This window comes from Centroberyx gerrardi, chromosome 14, assembly GCF_048128805.1.
Source record: "Centroberyx gerrardi isolate f3 chromosome 14, fCenGer3.hap1.cur.20231027, whole genome shotgun sequence".
Lineage (NCBI taxonomy): Eukaryota > Metazoa > Chordata > Actinopteri > Beryciformes > Berycidae > Centroberyx > Centroberyx gerrardi.
Genome location: NC_136010.1, coordinates 18377611 through 18391288, shown reverse-complemented (window position 1 = coordinate 18391288; position 13678 = coordinate 18377611). Strand labels below are relative to the sequence as shown.

Sequence of the window (13678 nt, the reverse complement as noted above, 5' to 3'; positions counted from 1 at the left end):
CGGTTTGCGCCGTCACAACAACAGAAAAATGATGACGCCCGCCGACTGTCTGCGGTACAGCGCGAGAGAGCGATGTCGACTTGTCAACACATGGGAGCTAAGCCAATCTCTGTGCCAGCAGCCTACAAATACTTTGATGGAAAAATGCAGTTAAGTGCGTAGTAAATCAAACAATTAAGTTAGTTAATTTGGTGCTACTTATTCCATTGCTGCAGGAGCATTCAGTCGCTACTCTGATTAACTGGAACGCATCTTCCGCAAGAAGGGACATGGTGCGCATGCGCAGTCGTAGCCGCCACCAGCTTTGTTGAGTTGCTACTGCTACTATTAGCTAGCAAGTATTTCCTGCCACTGACTGGACACAACTATGGACATCGACGCGGTGTTGGAAGCTTTCAAAGGTACTTTGACAATTATCTAAATGACTGACTTAATATTAGATAGAGAGATTGATAATTTGTTTTGATGCCCTTAGCGACAACTGCTAATATTTGCTAACTAGGTTAGCGTAGCTTGCCAACGACTAGCGGTTAGAAGAAGCATATAGACATACTCTGCCTGGCCTAGCTAGTTATAATGTTATCCATGACAGGAAAGATGTTCGTTTTGTTTGACATTTTGGCCTGTTTATCCCCACATTGGTAGCTAGTGAACATTCAGTCAGCTAGCCTGGTAACTTAATAAGTTCCACAACAACTTGGTAGCATGGCCATTAACATTCAGTTAATCGAAATTGGTGCAAGTTAACGTTAGACGATTTTCTGATACAAGTTAGTTTTCATGTATGTTAAAAAGTAACGCTAATGTGTTTGACATTACATCGTTACATATCACAACATGTTTCCTCCTAGTCAACTGACAATTACTCTAGCCTACCGTGCAATTAATTAGTTAGCCATAAACAGGATTCAGCCTTTTTCCATAAATTAAATTTGTCTGTCATAGTTCTAGAATGATAGTTCTAGAATCATTTTACTCTAATTGGTCATATGCTTCTAGGTTATCTTGATTTTTTTTTTACCTTCAGGTTAAGGTTACTCTGGCACAAAAAGTGCTTTTGGATAGGTTTGAGTAATGTGTATCTTGTGTGCGATAAATTAAATTGTTTTCCTGCTTTCATGTGGTTATTTACAGATTTTGAGAAGAAAGGGAAGAAAGACACCTGCTCTGTTCTAGAGCAATTCCTGTGTCATGTCGCTAAGACGGGGGAGACTATGTGAGTGGCAATGACAACGACTACCATATAGAACAAGACCCATTCATATTGTCACAGAGAATACTGATAGGATACATTTTTCCTCCAACCATATCTGCTCAGTGAACTTATTTTGTCACTCTTGTCAAGATGCTTTGTAAGTTGGGGCCCAGGACTTAATCATTCTGTGTGGGTGATATGCAGATTTCCAATGTCTTTCAGGATCCCATGGTCACAGTTCAAAACATACTTCCTGTTTAAGCTGGAACAAGTCATGGATGATTTCCACGCCTCAACACCAGAACAGAGAGGACCACATAATCCCAATGTAGAGTATATTCCCTTTGACGAGATGAAGAAGAGGATCTTAAAAATAGTGGATGGGTACAATGGGTGAGTAAAGCTGTTAAATGAACTGAATTCACACATTTTTAGAAGGGAGCTATTTTGCCCACAGCAAATCATTGCAGGAGTCACACATACACTCTTGGCTGGTTCTATAGTTATATGATGCAAAATGCGAACATTGCTCTCTCACTCCGCATCTGTAAAAAAATACATAATGCCCTGCAATTCATTCTTTATTCAGCAACATCTGTCAGTGTTCTTCTTCTTCTCACACATTATCAAATGAATGAAAACAAAAACTCCCAATAAAGACAGATGTAATTATATAAAAGATGGCAAGCTGGTCTTCAATCAATAGGGGTACTGATCTGGCTTGTTTTGTTGTTGTTTTGTTTTTGATGAGCCAAAAATTATTCAAATAGGTGCTGTTACTTGACTTGTTATATGCCATGTTTTGGCAGCTAAAAACACTTTTCACACACACAAATACTTCCATAAATGTTATGGAACTTTTCCATTTAGGGATCATGTGTGAAGAAGAGTCAGGGTCAAAATTCTGGAAAATCCACAGAAGCAATTTTCCCTATAGTTTCATAAAAATTTCACATTGACATATGTGAGAACAAAGCCGTTAACACAGGGATGTCAAACTCAATCTCAGTGATGACCACATTGAGAAATTAGAATCAAGCCGAAGGCTGTATATTTATTCCTAATTATCTTTTAATTAAGCACAGCTAATGATCCTCGACCAACGTGGAGAGAATTTGTTCACACAGAAAGGTGCTATGGCGCATACTCAGCCCTTGGACGACATGAATACAGAGCTCTGGCATTGTGTCGGGGATTAAAGGGGAAAACTCCCTTGCCCCAAGGAAATCAAACTTTGCCTGTATGCACTGTCATTCATTCAGTACTATCTGCCAGTATTCTGGTGTTCTCTTCACATCAGTTGAAATTTGGAGAGTTGGATTTGTAAAAAAAGTTTTTTAGTGTCAGAAAATGTCTTGCTACAGTATATTCTGCTTTGAATGGCTTCAGTTTTTGCACATATTCCTCTCTCAGTAATGGCAGTCGGCGTGTTTGCCACTGACAGACAAGTCAGAAAGTGAGCCAAGTTGCTCTCTTGCATTTGGCTCTCCCAAAAACCTAGTCGCATAATCACGTTTCATCCTCAAGCTCAGCAATTTCTTCATACATCTTGTAGAATCTGTGCAGTGCTTTTCCTCATGGCAAATGAGACATAGACTTTTCTATACACCCACTAAAAAAGTCTCCCACTTCTTTTGAAACTATGTGCCTTCATTATCAAGACTGAGTTTTTTTTTTTGCCATTTTAAGCTAAAAAGGTCGTCTGGGACTTGTATTCCCACTAACCACAACTTTTGGACTGGGCCAGAATGAACTGACAACCCAGATTCATATGTGGGCCAGATCAAAATTTATGGCAGGATGGATTTGAGTTACATACATTATTGACAAAGCAATTCAGGAACAACTTTTCATTATTATGTTTCTCCCAGTCACTTGTGAGACAGATCTCAATTTAGTACCTCCATCTATTAAAGTGGCGTGAAAATGTTCCCCAGCATATAGGAAACATTCCATTAAGAATAACGGTTAATCTTTTATGCAGTAGCTTATGGCCGGCTATGACCAGGTCTAGCCAGGTTGATACGTTTTTGCTTGTTCAGCTGCGGTGCTGCCAGGTTTGGCGAGGTTTCAAAGACAGTGGTGATGCAGGCTGTGAGCCAGACAGGCTATTATGTGGCTAAACTTTGGCGAGTGGAGACAAGGCGTAAGGCGCTGTCACGGAGTCAAGCGAGTATATAACTTGTTCTTCAATATTTTAGCCTAGAGATAAATACATCTCTTGATAACTTTTCCAGCATCCCGTTCACTATCCAGCGTCTATGTGAACTGGTTACGGACCCTAAGAGAAACTATACAGGAACGGACAAGTTCCTCCGGGGTGTGGAGAAGGTAAGCACTACTCTGCACTGCTTTGTTTATTTATTATCATATCATCAAAGATTTTCTTAAGGATATATACAGGCAGCCAAGACCAAAGATTGTAGTTATACATGTTTGTCCTCATTGTTTGAAATTCAGTTTGCATGGACTTACATTGAATACTGATGTGGATTGCTGTTTATGTATTTCAGAATGTAATGGTGGTCAGCTGTGTTTACCCTACATCGGAGTAAGTACATCACCTGTTAAGCTGTTGCTCCCCTTGTTGACCACAGTGTTTCTACTGAATTGCTTCAAATACACATTGACAGCTCCCTTGAACTAGCTCCTTCAGAGCCACACTTAACAAAGGTGCAATTAACAGCCAGTTATTTTTTGTGCCTCTCTACTTCTTTTGAAGGAAAAATGGGGCAACCAGTGTAAACAGAATGAATGGAGTGATGTTCCCTGGCAACTCCTCTGTATATTCAGACAGGTGGGAGCTACATACTTGTCAATGGTTGACTTCCACAAACCTAAAATTGCCTCAGAAATCAGCGACTGGAAGGTCAAATTAAGTCTTTTCATCAAGAGCCAAATGCCCAAAAAAACCACCAGGGAATAATAAGTGGCGTTCTATCTTGCCTATTAGTTTGTGTCTTGGTAGTTTTGCTGCTCAGGCACTTAGTGATTTGACTTGGATAAGCAATGGTTCTTTCCTTCTGTTGTAGTCGAAATGTGAATGGACCAGGCACACCAAAGCCTCTCAACAGACCAAAGCTATCACTGACCACTTCACTCTCTACTAATGGCCTCCCTGACTCTACAATCAGCAAAGAGCCAGAGCCGACCACAGAGGAGGAGGAGGGGGAGCATCATGTCAGGTAATTGTAAGAAGTATATGGTGGTGTAGATCTGTTCCACAACAACAATTGAGTCAGAAGGGACACTTTTTTTTTTTTAAAGGAGAGTGGGCAGTCCACACAGTCCACGCAGTATTGAGACAAACAGTAGGGAAACGGAAAGGAAGATAGTATAGATAGCCAGTGATGATAGGAGCAGAGCCTTTTCACTCAAGTAGATCCTCTAAAGGCCCTCATCTTTGAAAGAAATGCATGTGGGCTATACAATAAATTGATCCGGAGCAGGTACATGATTGAACTGACGCCCTCCGTTTTTTATTTCAGCGATTCCTCACTATCAGAAGGTGAAAGTACACCAAGCAGCGGGATAAAGAACAAACATCACGAGGAGGAGGACGATACTGAGGCGGACAAGCACGAGGTCAAGAGGCTCAAGTTTGGTGAGAAGGAAGAGGAAAGTGAGGAGAAGGAGCCACCTTGTTCTAAAGGGTCAGAAAGCTTACCAGAAACACCACAATCTTCAAAAGATGCCTGTGAAGAGGACAAAAGTGGCACGTCTTTTGACACACCTACCACCTCAGAGGATCATGGTAGGTGTTAACTCATCACCTCTATGAGAGCCAGGCTCTGTGTGTGCATTTGTCTGTTTGCTTGTACGTTCATTCAGTGTTTTTTGCCATGCACACTGTATAGGGGAATTACAGTATGCACTGTTTAAGGCCAATTTACACTCATGCGTCTGAGTGCCACCTTAGCTACGTCGTAGGATCTTTGCGGTGTAGCATACGTGCACCTCCCCAAAAATGTAACTGCGCGTAAGGCAATGCAAGACCGCAAGAACTGTGGTTGGCCCGCTTCGTATTTCTTCCTACCTGTATCCCGTTAACGTCGATAGTGAAGACAACAATGAGCAGATCGCAGAGAGACCGGCTGAGGTGGTTCGCAAATATGTTCATTTGTATGACACCTCATCCCCAAAGAATAAAGATTACCAGATGTCACTGAATTCGTGATGAGAAATGGCTTAGAACATGGATTTCGGAGAATGTAAACACTACTACTTCTTCTGTTATTACTGCTGTGCTACCAAACCACAACGCTGCCATCTAGTGTTTCGGTGGTCTTTGCACAGAATCACCAATGCAGATGTATAAATGCTCACACTGCCATAGCACCACCATAGAAATGGCAACACTTCGATGCAGAACCTTAAATCAGCCTTTAGGCATCACAGAGCCCTAAGAGCCCTGCATGAGGGAAATACAGTGTGATCAGACAATATGGTAGAACTCAAACGAGCATCAACCAACTGGAGGCTGGTGCGCTGTACATCCACATACCAGGAAGTAGCTCAGTAATTTGAATGGTAGTGGCTACCTCAACACATGAATTAAATGTTTTGTTCAGCGATTCCCATAGTTCCAACAACACTGTGCTATCACAGCACTTTGTTGTTAACAGGTGGAGTTTTTAAAGTCCATGTACCCAGTTTCCTCTCAGGGATCAAGAAAAGTTTCTTCATTATTTAGTGATGATACTGAAATGTTCCAATTCAGTTTTGAAGCCATCTGAATCTGACTTTATATGTATTACAAAGGCCCGTCCAATAAGGAATTCCTTGGGCTAATTTATTAACAAATTTATATTCTTTGGTACTTAGAATGTAACTGTGAAATGTTGTCCTCTCTGCCCCTCAGAGCCCAGCAGCACACAGACAGAGACTTCTGAAAGGGAAGAAGAGACATCGGAGAGAGGGGCCGCTCTCAGCCTAAAGAGTGACAGCACTATGGACCAACCAGAGCAGCCAGCTCTGTCAGAGACGAGTACGAGCTCAGAGGCGCAGGACAATGAGGAGAGCAGCAGCCGAGTCAGCAGCAGCAGCAGCAGCAGCAGTGACGGGGAGGGCCCACCCAGCGACAAGCCTGCCCCCACCTCTCCTAGTAGTACAGCTGACTTGTCAACAGAGGGCACTGCTGATAATTCAGACAGCACAGAAACTGCAAATGAGCCTGGGGAACATGACTAATATGAGGCCCAGCTGGCCAACTGACTTTTTTTTTTACACTGTATGATACCACACCAAGGGTATTTCTGTAGCACTGTGGACCTCTAGACTCCAGGACCAGGAGAGATGTGGAGCTTCACGTTCCTCAAAGAAGACCACACATCACTTGGTCTTTCAACTGGAAGGAAGTGATTTAAACGAGATCATGGAGACTTTTTTTTCACCGTTGACTAAAATACCTTTTGACTTTTCTTGAAGTTTTTCTAATCTTTTCCCCTGATTTTTATATTTGAGCGTGATCATTTAACCTTGATAACTGATGTATTCAATAATTTGACAGCAAGCAGTTGTCTGTTATTTGGCATGTATTTCTAAAAATTATAAATTGGACAGCTTGTGTTGTGTTTTGGCTTGGGCATAGTTGTTCTGATCATCTGTGACCTGAGGACACCTACCATCAAGAATGCAAAGCAACACTTTTATTTGTCTGTTTGCTTTTTCTATGAAGCACATACCGTAAAATGTATTTTATTTGGTAGCATTACCTTGCACTTGTTAGCATTGACCCCTGGAAAAATGTGGAAAATATGTCACAGTTTTACTTTGTAACTGTATGAAACCAGTTAAACAATACAGAATTTTGCCTGTAGTAACTGATTTGGGTCACTCAAGTTCAGTTTCATTTATTGCTAGAGCTACTTAAGTTTTTCCAGAATCAGGCCTACTCAGAAGCAGTTACACAAAAATGTAACTTAGATGGATTGAACATTCTTTTCAGTTTAAAAGCAAAGCCATGAGTGCATCAAAGTGTGTCAAAAGAACACATGGTACTTTCATTTTTCATTTTCTGTATGCCATACCTTAGTTGCGCAACTGTCCCTTTTTGATAGCTAGGATTTTTACAGTACATATCTGTAAAGTAGTTTTTGTAGAATTGTAATACATGTCCACTGCCTTTGTAAACAGATAATCGCTGGAAATTGAATGCTTGAGCTTGCATCATAGTATTCATGAAAAGCAATAAATGCTAACATTTTGAAGCGTTGTATGCATAATTTATGTCAAGAAAGTTGTAACTTTTAGTTACAAATCCATTTATGCTTCACACACTTGGAGTATAATGACAGCAGCTGAGTCAGGAGAAGATTTTTTTTTTCTAGCAGCTCGTATAAGTCACTCTGTCAGTTGATTGGCTGATTGGAGTTTAGCTCGGTTGGTGAAGCGTAAGTTTGCCATGCCAGAGATCCTGGGTCCTAATCTTGAGTGAGTCCATTTAGCATGACCGTATTCTTCATGCACACTGGCTTCCCCAAGCACCAAGCTGCTCGCAGCTTATCACAAATTGCAGTAGGGAAAATGACAGGGATACAGAGTAGTGGAGGCACAAGAGAAGGTTCTGGTGGGAATTGAACCCCATCTCCTGTGGAGCAGGGGCACCTGCCGGTCCAGAGACACAAGTCTTAACCATCACTGGATGCAAGAGAGAAACTCCACCACACTTTGCTCCAAGTAAGCAAAGCATGGAAAATAACTTAAATTGGAATTTAGAAAGGAAAACTATCTGTCTCAGTCACAACATCTCTTATAAGAACAGAAGGTGTGAATCATTTTAATCGTGTGAGGATAACATTTAGTGAGTCATCTGATGGCCTTGACACTTAAAGCCTAAGATTACTTATCCGTATCCCTGTTGTCAGCAGATATCGTGGACCAGGAAGCTTCTGGGCCAGGCCAGGCTTTCACCTGTAAACACTGACTGCCAGTGTCTAACAAGACACTCAATTTTATTTTTTATTTTATTACATTTTTTTCTTCAAGAAAAAGTGTACAGTAACTTTGCAAAACAAACTGCCTTAATCAACTCGATTGCCCAATACCTGAATAAGAAGTAATTTAATGTACTCCATTAGTGATTTTTAAAGCGACACATCTGCAGTATGCCTCAACATGACTGGAGCAGGAACATAATGTTTACAAAGGCTAGCAGTAAAGGTTCTATAAATAACATGGCACCTACAGGATTACTAAATGCTTGGCCTGTGTGATTCATCAGGTTGATCAGGAGCTTCCCATGCTGGGGAGGATTGCTTAACTGACCCTGTTGTTGACATGAATGTGTTTATATTTCACTAGGTTAGTGGAGCAGGTGTGGTATATTACCTGCAATTTGAGTTAGTAAAGCTTGATGTTAGCATAAGTAATAGTGTGCATGACCTGAACCTCATGTCTGGTTAATCTTTTCCTTTTCACCAGACAGATTGCACTTAAAAAGCTCAAGTTTGTGTTCTATTTCTCAATTACAATGCATAAATCGCTGGTGCACATTTCACATTTGACTTCACTATGGTATATGTTACGTTCAGTTTGACATGCTTTACCTTCACACAAAGGCAATAATGCTTTGTGTCATCTTATGCAAATATATATTCATATAACATTGTAATTACAGTGTTAACAAATCAAAGGGCCGTCATACCATACAGCTGCTCAAAACCCAGTATTGAGTGTGTTTCTACAAAGCTAACAGATGTGCTTTGCAGAATTTGAACTTTGTTTAGGATGGGTAGGAGGCATGGGAAGAGGAAAATCCTCTCATGATCTCTCTGAACTAATTGATTTAGACAAGTCTATTTCTAATCCCTAAATCATGTGATCCATAACAGCCTTTGTCTTATCCTCGCTTTTAGTAGGGAACTACCACACTAGAGAGCCTAATATCAATTCACCTTGTATTGGCTTTGTTATTATTTTGGGGATTGGAGATTGATTTGTATCAATTTAGTTCCAGTAATAGGTAACAGAGAAGTAACGCATGAATGGATTGTCCAGTATAGAGGGCAGCTTAAGAAAAAAAAAAAAAAAAGACCAAGAGAAACAGAGAGTTACAGCTTTGTGTAATGTGAGAGACAATTTCAATCGCAACCAAACAGTTTTGGCGGGAATATTTCCAGAATGGGTCAGCGTCTGAGCGAGGATAGTGACCCAGACAAGGAAATCGATGTCGCAGAGCTGCAGGAATGGTACAAAAAATTTGTGGTGGAATGCCCAAGTGGAACTCTCTTCATGCACGAGTTCAAGAGCTTTTTTGGCGTCACTGATAACAAGGAGGCTGCAGATTACATTGAAAACATGTTTCGAGCCTTCGACAAGAATGGAGTAAGTACAAACTTCTGTATGTATGGAAGTATAACTATGCCTTAGTCATAGCAATTTGCCTCATTTTAGTATTGACACTGCTAAACTTGCTACAATAATAGGAAAGTAGTTAATTAGAAGTGTTTTGTGATAAGTGGGCTTACTATCCATAATGTGGGGATATACTATTTATTGTTCTATTTTGTTTGTATCTACATTACAATACAAGACATTTTGATAAATTTACCAAATGTAGAAACTGTGTTTATTAACTGTTTCAAAATGACTCTCAAAATGAAACTTCATATTTATTTTCTACATGCACACAGGACAACACAATTGATTTTCTGGAGTACGTGGCAGCCTTGAACTTGGTCTTGAGGGGAAAATTGGAACATAAACTCAAATGGACATTCAAAATGTATGACAAAGACGGAAGTGGATGCATTGACAAAACAGAGCTTCTTGAAATTGTGGAGGTAATATTTACTATTTTACAATAATAGAATTCTTGATCTGTATAACTTTTTAAATCTTTCTTATAAAACATTTCCAGGATAGATCAACGGACGATAATGACGTAAAATGAAATGTCCTTTCCTGTCACTCAGTCTATTTATCGGCTGAAGAAAGCCTGCCATGGAGAGCTGGATGAAGAATGCAATCTGCTGACTCCAGACCAAGTGGTTGACCGGATATTTGAACTGGTGGACGAAAATGGAGATGGTGAGTGTTTGTACCAGTAATGTGACAGCTTAAAATGCTGCTTGGGTGATTTAAAAGGCCTGTGTAAGGATGCTGTTATGGCTGTGTGGGGTGTTGATGCACGTGCAGGTGTGTGTACGTTCATGCTTGTGTATATGTGCCTGCCTGTGTGGATGTAGTTGGATGAGTAGGTGGGTATTAACTGTATTATGGTCTTATATCAGAATTGTGGAGAAAAGGCATGTAAAAGGCGGCTGTTGAGAGAATGACTCTGGCTCTCCCTCCCCTCCTAGGCGAGCTCTCGCTGGATGAGTTCATTGACGGGGCACGGAGGGACAAGTGGGTGATGAAGATGTTGCAGATGGATGTCAATCCTGGGGACTGGATGGGCGATCGAAGACGCGGCGGTGACTTCTAAGGCTGGAGCATGGACTGTCGTTCTGTCACGTACACACGTCCTGTGTGTGACTGATGTCTTGATTTTGTACCCCTTGCAGTTTATAAAAAGAATGCAGTCATCATTTTTGGCATTGTATTGCTGTTGTATAAGATTACAATATGTGACAACAGGAAAGTTTGCTTTTTTCTATTATTTTATGCTTGCAATGAGGCTATCTATTCATTCATTTTGTTTCAAGTCCCACATTAATGTATTGCATTTGCAAATAGACGATGGAGCTACAGTAACATTTAGTTTGGGCGTTCTTACACTGGCTGCACTGTGACTGCCTATGGCCTTATAGGTCTGTTCTACATTTTGTAGATGCTGCATAAGGCACATTTCTTTCTTGTTTTGTGTTTTTGAGCAATGAGCATCAAAATAAATGTATTAAAATGCTCCCATAAGTAAACACCAAAGAATTGGATACGCCTAAATGGATTGGATTTACTTGGATGCTTGGACCATGGATCCCATTTGGTAAGATTGTATCTAGCCTTTATTAAAAATAAGATTTATGGAACATTTGTGCTCTTTTGAGTTTATTTCAATGTCTCCGTGTGGGGGATGGGTGTGTGTGTGGGTGTGTACGTATTTGTGTGTGTGTGTGTGTGTGTGTGTGTGTGTGTGTGTATGTGGGGGTGTGTGTGTGTGTGTGTGTGTGTGTGTGTGTGGGGGGGGGTGTCATGTGATCCATGAGCTTGTCTGTGACTTGTCATGACAGCGTGTCCAATTTAATTTAATAGTGTGTATTTTATTTAATGGGAATCTGATCTATTCTGGTAGGCATATGTAATTATAGAATTATGGAATACAAAGACACTACTTCCAAAAGAATCTTGATACAAATTACATCATATTTTTAACAAATGTAATGCTCCAGAAGATGTAAAGCATTGAAATTTAGGAAATATGACGTAGATAGAGAAACATTCTATGACTAGATAAGAGATTGGACGGGAATGGAATTTGCACTGGGGTCTAGGAAAGGGCGACAAGGTATGGGAATGGAGTAGGGGGCTTTTTGACTTTCTATGGGGTATGGGGATAGAATATAGGTCAATAAATAGAAGTAGGTATAGTCATGATCCTACACACTCCGGTACAGTAGGTGGCGGCATGCACCTCTGTTGGCTGCGGTCCGCCACTAACCAAGAGACGAAGAAGAAGAAGGAGAAGACGAAGAAGACGTTTTGGTGGGCGTGTACTGTCTTTCCGACTGATGACTAGCGTGTCAGGCGAAACTAAACTTAATTCGCCACCTCCAGTGACAGTCAGCTGTTTGTAAGTTGTAACAGCCAGTAAGTTATATTCTTTCATGATAAAGTAGTTAATATGGTGTTGCTGCGACGGCTGAATACAGATAAACCCATACTGTTTTAAGGTGTGCACGACTCTTCCCGCCGCATCTACTGACTGTACAAGTGCTCTGTGCCACCAATGTTAATGTCAGCTGAACTTGAAAAGCCACTCAGCTGTGATACAGCCGAGGTAAAGCGTACATTTAACACTAACAAGACCCTTTTGTGCCCTACTTTCTTTTAATTTTATCTTCGTTTAGCACTAGCGGAAACAGCGCATGTAAAGGATACTATTTTCCTTGTTATGTCACACGGCGTAATGCTGCCCCCTCCTGGCCAGTGTGCAGAAGACAGCTGGAGCGTGCAGTATGTCAGCGGGGACCTGTTCTCCTGCCCTCAGGATGAGGCTTTGGCCCACTGTATCAGTGAGGACTGCCGCATGGGGGCAGGCATCGCAGTGATGTTCAAGAAGACGTTCAGGGGAGTGGAGGAGTTGAAGGAGCAGAGTGAGTCAGCCCTTCATAAAACATTCATCAGGAGTGAAGATGTCTTTTTTTGGGTTGACTCCTGGGGGATCATTCAAGTGGTTATGTTTTTAGAAGAAGCCTATTAAGAATCACAATACTCGTAGCTTGGACTGAGATATGTGGATATTGTTTTTTTTTTGTATCCAAACAGAAAAGATGGTGGGACAGTGTGCTGTACTGAAGAGAGACAGACGTTTTGTGTACTATCTGGTAAAGATATACAATCAACACAGGACAAGACCCCTAGGAAAATTAAGCAAATTATTTTAGAAGCTATTGTTGTGGTCATTATTGTTGCATTCCTACTTTATTGCAGATCACAAAGAAAAAGGCCAGCCAAAGACCCACTTATGAAAGCCTTGAACAGAGCTTGGAGGACATGAAGTCACACTGTGTGATGAATGGAGTAAGGAGGATATCAATGCCTCGGTATGTGTAATTTAAAATGATTAAGAGGTAGTTTGTCAAACCTGGTTCATGAGAGAACCTCAAAACTCACTGCTCATTGGCTCAAGGAAATTAATTTAACATATCTATATAATTAAATAATGGGATATATTGGTGTTGTAATTCAACAGTATGTTTTTGTCTCTCTAATCTGACAGCATTGGCTGCGGCCTTGATGGACTAAAGTGGGAGACAGTGTCTGAGATACTGGAAGAGGTTTTCAGACGCACTGATATCTCCATCACAGTCTATAGCCTTCCTGAGAAAGAGGAGACCACAGTGATGAAGGAGCACCTGCGCAGATGATAGAGATGTTCACTACGTTGATTAATATTCACTATGCAAGGATAAGTTGTTATCCATCTTTCCTCTGTATTCCTACTGTATGATCCCAGACTTTATGGTTTTGTTATACAAACAATGTTATGTTATGGATTAAATTGAAATAAATACATTTTGCACATCAGTCACCTGGACTTTTGTACTCTTGTGAAAGTAGATGAGGAAATATAACCTAATTCTACTGGCCATCTATTATTTGTATCTGCAGCAGGTCACCCCTGACATTACTAGTTTTCTATTATTAGTCAGAGTGGGGGTTGGGTAATTGACTCATTACTGATGAATATTGCTGCCTAATTATTGTTTCCTAAACATGCTAATCTGGTTTAATGACCTCAGTATCTCTTCAAATGTTTCTGAGATTTGTTCACCTGTCTGACATACAGTTCTTACTGTTTAACATGGCTTAATGTATTTT

The 13678-nt window shown here is 40.7% G+C and overlaps 3 protein-coding genes across 7 annotated transcripts; all 3 read left to right on the top strand.

Annotated features, from left to right (window-relative positions):
* Positions 1-235: 235 nt before the first annotated feature.
* LOC139908030 (serine/threonine-protein phosphatase 4 regulatory subunit 2-A-like) lies at positions 236-7390 on the top strand. 3 transcript variants are annotated; one of them, XM_071894601.2, is made up of 9 exons: positions 236-401; positions 1135-1216; positions 1418-1588; positions 3433-3526; positions 3709-3746; positions 3918-3992; positions 4228-4380; positions 4684-4949; positions 6057-7390. In XM_071894601.2, exons 1-9 carry the CDS (start codon positions 368-370, stop codon positions 6383-6385), a joined length of 1242 nt encoding a protein of 413 aa, XP_071750702.2. In that variant the 5' UTR covers positions 236-367; the 3' UTR covers positions 6386-7390. The 3 variants fall into 3 exon arrangements, with proteins under 3 accessions (XP_071750702.2, XP_071750701.2, XP_071750703.2); XM_071894600.2 differs by having other exon boundaries at positions 1400-1588; XM_071894602.2 differs by lacking the exon at positions 3918-3992 and having other exon boundaries at positions 1400-1588.
* A 1723-nt stretch (positions 7391-9113) lies between these two features.
* Positions 9114-10674, top strand: guca1b (guanylate cyclase activator 1B). Its single transcript, XM_071894589.2, has 4 exons — positions 9114-9520; positions 9829-9978; positions 10111-10225; positions 10498-10674. Exons 1-4 carry the CDS (start codon positions 9317-9319, stop codon positions 10620-10622), a joined length of 594 nt encoding a protein of 197 aa, XP_071750690.1. The 5' UTR covers positions 9114-9316; the 3' UTR covers positions 10623-10674.
* A 1165-nt stretch (positions 10675-11839) lies between these two features.
* oard1 (O-acyl-ADP-ribose deacylase 1) lies at positions 11840-13374 on the top strand. Of its 3 annotated transcripts, none has more exons than XM_071894628.2 (5): positions 11840-11944; positions 12205-12450; positions 12623-12681; positions 12788-12900; positions 13077-13374. In XM_071894628.2, exons 2-5 carry the CDS (start codon positions 12249-12251, stop codon positions 13222-13224), a joined length of 522 nt encoding a protein of 173 aa, XP_071750729.1. In that variant the 5' UTR covers positions 11840-11944; positions 12205-12248; the 3' UTR covers positions 13225-13374. The 3 variants fall into 3 exon arrangements, with proteins under 3 accessions (XP_071750729.1, XP_071750730.1, XP_078144498.1); XM_071894629.2 differs by having other exon boundaries at positions 11864-12027; XM_078288372.1 differs by having other exon boundaries at positions 11874-11927.
* Positions 13375-13678: the final 304 nt, after the last annotated feature.

Excerpts from the sequence above, each read along its gene's own strand:
- LOC139908030 (XM_071894600.2), top strand. The coding sequence starts at position 368 with ATGGACATCGACGCGGTGTTGGAAGCTTTCAAAG. Across the intron at positions 1,589-3,432 it reads ATAGTGGATGGGTACAATGG|CATCCCGTTCACTATCCAGC; the intron begins GTGAGTAAAGCT and ends TAACTTTTCCAG. Across the intron at positions 3,527-3,708 it reads TCCTCCGGGGTGTGGAGAAG|AATGTAATGGTGGTCAGCTG; the intron begins GTAAGCACTACT and ends TATGTATTTCAG.
- guca1b (XM_071894589.2), top strand. The coding sequence starts at position 9,317 with ATGGGTCAGCGTCTGAGCGAGGATAGTGACCCAGACAAGGAAATCGAT. Across the intron at positions 9,521-9,828 it reads GAGCCTTCGACAAGAATGGA|GACAACACAATTGATTTTCT; the intron begins GTAAGTACAAAC and ends ACATGCACACAG. Across the intron at positions 10,226-10,497 it reads GGTGGACGAAAATGGAGATG|GCGAGCTCTCGCTGGATGAG; the intron begins GTGAGTGTTTGT and ends CTCCCCTCCTAG.
- oard1 (XM_071894628.2), top strand. The coding sequence starts at position 12,249 with ATGTCACACGGCGTAATGCTGCCCCCTCCTGGCCAGTGTGCAGAAGAC. Across the intron at positions 12,682-12,787 it reads GACGTTTTGTGTACTATCTG|ATCACAAAGAAAAAGGCCAG; the intron begins GTAAAGATATAC and ends ACTTTATTGCAG. Across the intron at positions 12,901-13,076 it reads AGGAGGATATCAATGCCTCG|CATTGGCTGCGGCCTTGATG; the intron begins GTATGTGTAATT and ends CTAATCTGACAG.